Here is an 11,265-nt window from a genome sequence, read left to right as displayed (position 1 = left end):
AAAAAAAAAAAAAAAGAGAGAGTCATTCTGTCTTTTATTAGGCACTGCAGAAACAGTGAAGAAGTGAGAGGAACACACAGTTAGGGGGAGGCTGGAACTACCTGGTGGTCACTGTAGTGAGGAAGTAGCTGTGTGAACAGGATAGAATCTGGAGACCTGTTCACTCCCATCTTGTACCCTTTGGTTAAAGAAGCTGTTGAATTTCCCAAGACTGCTGACAGTTTGAACTAGGGTTATGGTAGGAGAGATAAGGAAGGGCCAGAGTCTAAGGATACTGATTTGTAGCCTTGATCATATTTGTTGATAGTGGGTAAGGAAGGACTGATATGGAGAAGGTAAATAGGATAGGGAAGGGACAGCGGAAATAATGGCGATGCATTTACTCAACTAGGAAACCCAGGGTAGAGCAGGTGTGTGGTAGTTTGGGTTGGCTTCTGGAGCTTCGGGTAAATCAGACATGTGCTTGGGTTTTTGTTGTTGTGTGTTTGTTTGTTTGTTTTTAGCAGAGAGAGAAATCAGGGTCACTATGTCCAGCATCTTTATTCCCAGCCCCTTGTTCACTTGGGGCTGAGGTTTTGAATGAATGGGTTATTTGCATCAGCAGGGTAAATTGGAAACTCCTCAGCTAGATGCTGAGAGGATGTATCTGCCTCCAATTAATTTGGACTCTTTTTGGAAGGAATAGCAAAAATTATGCCAAGAGAATGGTGACTTGTGAAGTGGCCTGCTGGAAGGGTGCCAAAAGCACTAAGCTTGTTTAATTCAGAGTGTCTGATCAGGACACGGTTTGGTGCTGATGGGAGTACACAGAACTCTTCTGAGAGGTGGATTAGGGGCTGATAATTGAGATTACTAACTTCCAACAATTACTCAATTTAAAACTCAGCCAAAAATATGTAATTATTTTTCATTCATTTGCTTGGTCATGTGGCCAGCTGCAACTCCATGATGTTTTACTTCAAAGAGTAAGAAAGAAGAAAGGAGAAGAAACAGAAAGAACAGAAGGGGACTAGCTTATTTTGAAGTTGCCATACGGGTCAGAACTGTGCTGGCCCCTCTTGCCTCTTTTCTGCTCAATTGGATGCTGTTTTTTACTTTTCTGCCTTCAAGGTCATTAGTTCCCTTCCAGCTACTTTCTGATATAGCTTTTCCACACAACTCACACAAGGACTGTAGTAGAATCTGCCAAACTGCATACCTGCCAAACTTCAAACCTTACATTCTGCCAGTTCTCCTTACATTTGTTCACTCTGCTCTCCTTCCTCCTCACCCTTATTTTCTTTTTGTTTTGTTTTTTCTGGTTATATCATGTTCCCCATTCTTTTTACTTTGGAGTCATGATTCAGCTTCCTCTTGCCTTTTTTTTTAAATCTTCTTTTTCTGATTCTTAGTTTGGTTTAGATTCCGAAAATCTTTCCAGACAGGACATTTAGCCACTTATCCTATTCTTACTGTGATTTCAGGGAAAGGACAAACAACTCCCACCCTATTTCTAGTCTGTGGATTCCCATCACACAGGGCGGGCCCTCACTGTAGAGTCTCACCTAACATGATCTTCACCAGCAAGCACTACTTTTTCTAAATTTTGTCTTTTGTCATACGGTTCTCTTTTACTTCTCATAGAATTGAACTAGTTATTAAGTAAAACTTTATCTGTGATCCTTATTGACAAGATAGAGAAATAGGGGCAGAGACTACTTTCTATTTCTTAACCTTTTATAGTACATGGTACATAAGAGATACTAAAAAAAGAATTGAATTGATTTGGAGGTAGGTGAAATCTTGATTTATTTAGGTGACTTATACTATAGGGATTAGCAGCATAAGCAAGTCTAGGGATTGATATGATATAAAATTGATGTAAAATGCCAATCTAGGGTTATGTCTGTGATAATACATGAGTCTCTGTTCTTGGTCTCAGGTTTTATCCTGCCAAACACTTATATTTAAATTAATACTTAAAAAGTACACACATTACAATTTCTTAGCAAAGTCACTAATACTAAAGATAAGAAAATCCAAGAATCAGTATTATCACAATTGGTCAGAATAAATGACTAAGTTGAAATATATCAGGGTATGTATAAGGACTCATAGTAACACTTTTAAAATCTATTATAAGCTAATATGGTATCCTAGATTGAATCCTGGAACAGAAAAGCATATTGGTAAAAAAAAAAAAAAACTGATGAAATATTAATATGAATACACATCTATATTTTAGAATAGAAATGGAATGGACCAATGTTAAATTTTTTACTTTTGAATAAATCCTCCATGGTTATGTAGTCATTAACATTAGAGAAAACTGAGTGAAGGGCATATGGGAACTCTCTATATTATCTTTTCAACTTTTCTATAATTCTAAAATTATTTTAAAGTAAGATGTTTATTAGAAAGAGAATTTCAGAGAAATAAAAATAGCTTTATTTAAAGAATAGAATAAAAACCTAAATCTACTACAAGGAGGCCTGGTTGCCAGAAGCTAATGCATAATAAATTGTCTGCATTTCTAGAGATTTAGCCTGTACAGCAAGAGAGGCAATAGTCCCATTCTACATGGGATGCTTATATCCCTGTGGAATTTTACATTCAGTTATAATATTTTAAGAAGAAAATTAATCATGTTCAAAGAAGAACAAAAAGGAAGATAAGACACTGAAACCACACAATGTGAAGAAATACAGAATTATACAGGGATAAGGGAAGGGGGCATTAGTTTGGAGGAGGGAAGGTTCAGGAAGGGGTTGTGATCCCTGTTTTGACATCTTTGCAGGGCTGTCCAGGAGCTAAAAGAACAAGTACTTGCAAGGTGGGCCCAGAGGGTGGAGCTAGAATCAAACAGAGGAAGTTATGGGGAGGAAGCTCTTTGGGGGATAATAGGACTCCTTCCTTCCTTTCTCCCTTCCCTTCCCTTCCCTTCCCTTCCCTTCCCTTCCCTTCCCTTCCCTTCCCTTCCCTTCCCCTTCCTTCCTTCCTTCCTTCCTTCCTTCCTTTCTCTTTCTTTTTTAAAAATGTCAGATTAGTATATGTGTACAACCATTAGGCGACATTATTTGCAATTTTTAGGTAAAGTGGTTGAGCCCTTCACCCAGGAGGTGTGCCATATACCCTTACATTGTCATGGGATGAGGCCCTAAATGCCTCAAAGGTGTGTGTGAGCAGAGGTTGACACGTCAAATTTCTGGAATGTTATGTGACAAAATACTGGCTTTTATGGTTTCCGCCTTTATCCATAGGAGATGACTTATATACTTGCTAAATTTCAGTGAGACTTCTGGGTCTAGGTCAACTTTAGAAATTGCTGTGAGGTGTTAAGATCGGAGAGGCTGGCTTTTCTAGGTATTTCTATGACATTCTCATTACCATACACAAGGTCTTGATGTTAAAGTGTTCCTTCTGATGTTCTTTACTAACAAATATCTCTGCCTATGGGAAGAAAAGTTAACTGGACAGACAGGCAGGTGGAGTTAATCTGACTTCCAGTCAGGAAGGTCAGGGCCACTAGCAGGGGCAGCCTAGAAATGCCAGGGTTAAATGCCCCAGTCAGTGATCACAATGCCTCCTGCTGCTTCTCACTTCCCTCAAGACACAGTCCAAATTCCCTTGCTTGGCATTCAAGGTCCTCCTGACTTGGGTTCTACCTACCTCTTTGGCTTCTCCTGTCTCTACCTCTCCTGCTCTTCTTAGTCTGACTCTGTGCTCTTGTCACGTGAAACCATGCAATGTGGCCAGGACACATCCCAAAGTCTCAGCCTATTTACACATGTTTGATATATAATTCAAGATGCCTTACACCTTCAGCCTTCATTCTCTCCCATGTGTCCCTTCTCTGACTACTGCTTCTATTGTATCGGGTCTCTTACCTTTGTTATTAGTTTTCATATCTGTATTTCCCACCACATGTGTACTTTTCAGTAATAGGACATATTTTGTATTAATTTTTGTCCCTAGCACTCTACATAGAGCCTGACAGGTAGAAGATGGTCACCACATATTTGTAGTATTAAACAATGGCTTTTAAAGAATCCACTAAATGGATGGAATAGATAGATAGATAGATAGATAGATAGATAGATAGATAGATATACACACATATAGATATCAGCAGTATATTTTCCTATCCAGGGCTGGTTTAAAGCCCACTCTTTAGAGTCCACAAAGACTTGGTTTCCAATTTCAGCTGTATGATGTAGACAGATTAATCTGATCTCAGTTTTTAAAAATGCAAATGGAAGAAGATAATACTTACATATCTCAGAACTTAAACACTACCTTCTAAGTGAAAATTTCTTCCAAAAATGGATTCTCTTTCCTGATTTAATTATTCCAATATTGTTGTCCCTTCTTACCATAATGCAAGCCACATGAGGGCGTGGACTTCTGCCTGTTTTCACTGCTGTATCCCCAGAATCTACAAAGTGTGAGGCACATCATAGGTATTCAAGAATAGTACTAACCATATAATAGGTGTTGTGAGAATAAAGCAACATGATGTGTATATGTGTGTGTGGCTGTGGGTGTTATAGTGTTGGTCCTTGGTACATACTAAGTACTCAGTAACTGTTAGCCATTATTGCAAAATTAAGGGAAGATTAAGAGGCAACAGTACAAGAGGCTGATGTGTTATTCAGACAGAATCATACAATTGAAATGCCATGAACATCTTAACCATAATTTATGTTGGAGATGGAAGAGATGTTTGAAGTAATCTTGTCTGACTTTCCAAGGGCCATAGAGAGGAAGTGATTTTCCTAAGCTCACAGAGCTAACCAGTAGCAGAGGCTAGACAATATTATTCTCATATAAATGATTATCTGGTGATTCCCTAAAACACACTATCTTATATATTCTTTATATATAAGATATAGAAGATATATATAAGATATATAGAATATCTTATAATATTCTATTATATATACTTCCTCTTTGGCAAGTATTCTAAGTATAGGAATGGCTTGCTGCATTCAATTCTTTTTGCACATACACATACATACACAGAATTATATGTCCATCTAATTAGTCCAATGACATACCAAAAAATGGCCTATTTTACTGTATCTGGCAGTACAAGGGCAAAGAAAATTTAAAAATTAATGTTTGTCAGTTAAAATCCACTTTTGGTTATATCAGAATGAAAACATCTTTTCACTAACACAAAAAAATTGACACAAATAACCCTATTTATGCTTCGGAAATTGATCAAAAGTATACAATAATTTCAAAACCATTATATTTGAAAAGCTGTTGAACTTCAGGTAAGAAAGATGAAAAATCTGTGATGTTCTGACCTGGGTTATTCCATTTTACCCCCAGCGTGGTGAATGTAAGGTTTTGAGTGGGCAGGACAGCTTATGAAGAGTGGCAGCTTCTTGGCAAAGGTGGAAGGGACTCACTCAATTTGGAGAGCTGGTCAGTGGCCACATCTAGCAGCAATTGTCTGTGGAAATGCTCCTCACAGGGGTGGAAGAATGAGGAAGGCTGACAGTTGCATAGTTGGGACAAGCATATTCCTGGCTAAGACTGAGTGCTGACTCAGTGGAGATCAGAGAAGGCCCAAGCCAGCTCTACACTTCTGACCAAATTTGGGGCTGCACATGTGCCCCTTGGAAACACAACATGAAAGAGAAAGTAAAAAGCAGAGGAGACTTGGAAACTCCTCAAGCTTTGAGAAGCAAAATAAAATGCCATCTTTGATGATGTAATTACTACCAGTAGCATCTATGACCATGGTGATTAATAGCTCCAGCAGTAAAGTTCAAAATCTTGCCTTCCTCCTGTTTTCCCTAAGATCTAGATGTTGGCATGTTTAGCCTTCCCACTGGTAATTATCCACCCTCCAGATTTGAATAAGGATTAACTAATTATAGTGGTGCCTGCAGACAAAAGGCATATCAAATGCCCTGGTAACTGAGAATGGTCCTGGCTGCAAAAGTACTACGCATGCCAGAAAGCCTTAAAATCTTTGGTATCTGCTTCAAAGCCCAGAACATAGATTGAGCCAACTCACAGAGCCTCCCTAATCTAGTTCAGCTGGCATAGGTATGCCCTGCACTTCCATTAAATTTGCTTTGTTAAGATGCTGCTTCGGATAAAATGAATCCCTTTCTAAAAAATCTATTTGGGTATTAGTGTGTCCATCACAGAGCCAGGGCATGGTGTTAGAAGTCAAAGTCATGGCTGAAATCTTGGCCCTGATATGAATTCATCATGTGGACTTAATGAAGTAATTTATCTTTTAGCCTTAGATTATTTATCCCCTAAATTGGTATAATTCTGCCTTTTCCAAAAGCTATTGTGAGAAAAAAAAATTAGATTGTTTATATCAAGAAGTGGATCCAGTGTCTATGTGTTGAATGAGTAAAGGATATGGCCAATACAACAATTAAGGGTTTCCAGTTTTGACCTTCCTGTCCATCCTATTCTCCCAGTAGCACCAACCTGACTTCCCTATTCCAATCAAACCAGACTTCCAACCAACTACAACTGACAATGACTCTAGCCTTTCCTGTGTTGGAGCTACCTTATTTCCAACTCTATATTCAGTAATTCTACCCATCCTTCAAGGCTTAGCTTAAACACCATCTTCTCTATGGTATTTATTTTTATCATTAATTCTTTAAGCAACTCAAAAGATCCTTATCTGCATACTTTAAATTATTATAGCTATTTGGACATGTCTTTTTCCTCTGGTATAGAATACACTTCTGGAAGTATACCAAGACTTATATAACCTTGTTATATATCCCCACAGCAACTCTCACAGGTTTTGAGGAGTATCAAGTTATTATTTTTCTAATGGAGGAATTCCTTAAAGAATAATTTGAAGACTTCTAGTCAAGTCTAATTTTCTCACTTTATAGGTGAAAAAAACTGTCTCCCAAAATGGAATGTAGCATTCAATGCTTTACAAGTTGTTTCATGATAAAGCTAGAAGCAGAATTTAGGCTTCCTGTGGTAGAGACTTCAGGCTGCCCCCCAACAGCAATTCTCCCTCATTGCTACCTCAGGACTACCAATTTTTAGCTTTAACATGGTCACTGAAGAAAACAAACAAACAAACAAAAAGTCATTGTTTATCTTTCCTTAGTTAAATGTGGGTATGAGTTCTGTTAAATGGCAGTGCCACAGAAATGCTTGTTCTGTCTTTCTGCCATTCCATTATCTTGGGAGTGTGGACGGTTGGGGGAATTCTATATTGAATCATGAGGTTAAGGGCCATGCTCCAAGGAGAGTGACAGAGCAGATAGCTGAAAGAACTGACTCCATGAGGCTTTCGATGAGTAAAGCCATAATATTAGTTGGAGATTGCCTATGTGACTTTTATATGCCAAATAAATAAAAGTCTATCTTGTTTTAAGTTATTGTTATTTTAAATATCTGTTATTTTGAATATATATTATTGAAAGTTTAATGGATCCTGTTAGTTTTCTTATCAGCTTTCTTCTGTTCTCAGCTTTTCATGTTGCTTCCATAAATATATCTTAATTCATTCTTCCATTCATATCCAGTCATTCACTCAATAGCCATTCAATGTGCACCTACATTCTACCTGGCACAAATCTAGGAAGGGTTTGGGGTGGACACAGAAGTAAAATGTAAATGTACTTCCTATTCTCTTAAATCATATCATAATTCATATGTTTAGCAAGTCTTCCTCTCAGAATTTCTCTGATAGCCCCATCTCAAATAAACTTATTGTCTCTAGTAACATATCGTTATTGGACCATTTGTGCATAATATGTTCTATTTTCCCTTTTATATGCATTCTCTACCTTTTTCTTTGCTCTGGGAGGCTGGTCTGTAAAGACTGTATCAATGTGCTCCCTTGCCATTTGGCTTCTGGTTGTGTTGGTCACTAAGACCCCTAGCAGGAGATCAGAAGGAATAAGAGAACGAGGTCTTTGTATTTGCATTTATAAGCTCCCTTTCTGTGGGGTTATCTTAGGCTAACTGTAAACCTATAACTGAAGGCCACGGTTCTGTCCATGATGGCACATTACTTGACTCTCTACTTTTGGATTCTGGTAACCAATCTTTCCCTTTGGGATACTCTTTGGGCTGTTATTATCCCCAGGGAACTTCACTATGTCCTATGGTTTCCTTACATACTTCTCACACCTTGTGAATAGCCCATTTATTAAACCTTCCTCAAATTATCCTAATTTGAGGCTACCATCTGTTTCCTGCTAGCATGCTAACTGATACATCATGTGTCACAATTTTTAGTTCAAAATATATAAGCAATGGATAAAAATGGCACCCACTAGAAGAAAAGTTGAGAAGGTTAGGATAAATAAAAGATATTTAGCAAAATCTTAGTGCATAGAGAATCTCAGACTATAAGAATAACATTATAACCAGGTTTGGCTCTCAAGTACCTGAGCTGTACACAGACCTTCTTTATTTCTCTCCTTTTGGGGGTATCCCACATTTAATTGGAATTTTAACTCACTTTTATGTGGATCCCACAGTCACTAGGCAGAGTCTTTTTACCTACTAACACATATCAGAACCCCCAAGTATAGCATCTTCTGCCAATTCCATCAGTATCTTCACTTGGAGCCTTCAGAGTCTGTTCAATATGTCCATTTTAGGGGTACAATCTACACTTCTTAAAGAGTGAAACATAAACAAAATGATCACCTGCTTAATCTTTATTAGCAACCGAAGTATTGCTAACAACAAAGAGCAAAACTCATAAATCCAAAATGAAGAACAACTTCAGATCCAGGTTTGGGCAGGGATAGGAGGTAGAATATGCATCACCCCCAACAAGATGTCCAAGTCCTAATCTCCAGACCTATGAATATGTCATCTTCCACTGCAAAAGGGCTTTTACAAATGTGATTTGGAGGAGATTAACCTGGAAACCAATGCAATGACAAAGATCCTTATAAGTAAAGGACAGAGGCAAGAGAATCAGTATAAGAGAGATACAGCATGAGAAACCCTCAACCAGCCATTGATGGTCTTCCTGATGGAAGGGAACCACAAATCAAGGAATGCAAGCAAACCCTGGAAACTGGAAAAGGCAGGTAATGAATTCTCCCTTACAGTGTCCGGAGGAATACAATTCTGCTGATAACTTGACTTTAGTCCAGTGAGACTCACTTTGGACTTCTAACCTCTAGAATTATAAAATAATAAATCTGTGTCATGTTAAGCTACCAGTTTGTGGTCATTTGTCACTTCAGCATTCAGAAGATTGAAATCTCCAGACCGAGGGAATGAAACCTGAGGCAGGGAAGAGAGCTGGGAACTTATGCATGGCAGAGACAGAACACACTGGCCAGTACAGCCAAACTGCACACCACTGGCTAACCTGTACTGTGGGCAGGTTGGATTCTCTTAGAAACAAATGCACTCTTCATTTCAGAGGCTCACAGTCATAGAATGCCTTCATCCCTTTGTAACACCCAGCAAAAGTTTTCTTTTCTCTCAGAGATTTTGGGGGGCCACCAGAACTTTTGTATTTTGTTAGAGAACTTTATCAGCTTCTCTTATAAAGTCAGCCACCTTTCTCATTGCTTAATCTGTGACTTTCTGGTGACCACAGTAGCAATGAATCATACAATGAAAATGGTATTTTAAAGAATTATTAAATAACTATTAATAGTTATATAATTCTTTATATTATATTATTATTTAATATAACTAAACTTATTAAACTATTACATGTTCCAGATCATATTATCTACAAAGCACCAATATTCATAATTTGAATTCTGTAAAAAGCCATCACTAAATCCCTACCCTAAGACTTCCTGTTTCAAAATGGGCATCCCAAATCTGGCGCAGGCCTTACCACGCTCTGACCCAGTTGCTCCCTAAAGAAGTAATCCATGTTTCTCTTTTGCAGGCTGTCAAGGTAGTGCTGGAAGCGAGTATAGGTATATGGATAGCAGTAAGCAAACTGGTAAATATCTTCTTCTCGGTCAAAACAAAAGGCAAAGGACATCACATAATTCTTCCTGTGATCTGGGCAGCGGTAGTAGTAAACATTTTTAGGTGGCAGTCTTTGCCTGAAAGACACAAACAGGAAATTTTGACATATCACATGGTTGTTCAAACTTTGGAAGGTAATAAATAAGAATGAATGCCTAGGAGAAAAGCTATTAATATCAAGAATCCCAGGCAGTAGGGGAAGGGAGCAATGACCCAAACAATACCGAGTCCAAAACAGGCTTGCGTTGGGCAGCACTTTGTTCAAAATCCACTGCTAACCTTTCTCAATTGTTTGGAAAATGCAAAGTCTGACAAAAATAATCATATTTTATTCACTTGTTTATCCTTATCTTGAGCACTTATCATATGCCTAAGCATCGTATGCTTAGGCCTTGATATATATGAGGTCAGACAATTAAGTTCACAAAATCAGCCTGTAGAAAGTGCTGACTATCACTCCAGCCACCTTCAAAGTACTCCCCTTGCGAAGCTATGCACTGATGCCAGCGCCTAGTCCACTCTTCAAAGCACTTTTTCTAGGACGAGTTCATGAACTTAATTGTCACATCTCATATGGCAACAGCTCTAATGACCATTCCAGAAAAATAGTTCCAAAATTGCTTTGAAGGATTGACTAGGCACTGGTGTTGCGGCACAGCTTCCCAAGGGGAGTACTTCTAAGGTGGCTGGAGTGATATTCAGCAATGAGGTGTGTAGCATTTTTTCCAGGATGAGTTTGCCCCTCGTACAATAATAATGGTAAGATCTCTATCCTCATGGAGTATATGTGAAAGGGGGGCACTTCCACTGGCAGAGAATTCTCAGACCACCAAGGCTTGTATGAAAGTTCTTTATTGGTGGGGGGAGGGAGGCTGCAGAGCAGCACTGGGGAGGAGAGAAAAGAGGGAAGAGAGATAAGGAGAGAGTGGGGAAGAGAAGAGAGAGAGTAGAGAAGAGTGAGGGGGAAGAGAGAGAAAAGAGAGCAGAGAAGGAAGGCAGGAGGAGGCGAGAGAGAGAGAGAAATGGTAGGGGAACATATTCTTATATAGGGGAGTTTTACAATGGTGATGGGCTAGTGGGATAACCTATAAGGAGTTAGTCCTCCAGCAGAAAGAGCCATTAGGGGCAGGCAGCGGGAAATTGGAACAGGGTGATGAGGTAAGCAGGCCACTACCTGTGCTAGGGAGGAGTTGTAACTTTAAGGGCAGGAAGGGGCTTTTTTAAGGGAAGGGGCCTTCTGAAGCAATTTTCTAACAATATGTATGTACATTCTAGTGTGGAAGCACTCAATAAAATATTAAAAATAAATAAATAATT

General features: G+C 38.7%; 1 protein-coding gene across 2 annotated transcripts in view; it reads right to left on the bottom strand.

Moving 5' to 3' along the window:
* Nucleotides 1-11,265, bottom strand: part of AGBL4 (ATP/GTP binding protein like 4) — a 1,282,996-nt gene that overhangs the window by 504,222 nt on the left and 767,509 nt on the right. For both annotated transcript variants that reach the window (XM_012811470.2, XM_023519146.1), the window contains exon 5: nt 9,809-10,025. In XM_012811470.2, the coding sequence (XP_012666924.1) occupies nt 9,809-10,025 (217 nt within the window). The remainder of the gene's footprint in view (nt 1-9,808; nt 10,026-11,265) is intronic.

This window comes from Otolemur garnettii, unplaced genomic scaffold, assembly GCF_000181295.1.
Source record: "Otolemur garnettii isolate 467f Iridium unplaced genomic scaffold, OtoGar3 scaffold00159, whole genome shotgun sequence".
NCBI classification, from domain to species: Eukaryota; Metazoa; Chordata; class Mammalia; order Primates; family Galagidae; genus Otolemur; species Otolemur garnettii.
This window is presented reverse-complemented; position numbering and strand designations above follow the sequence as displayed.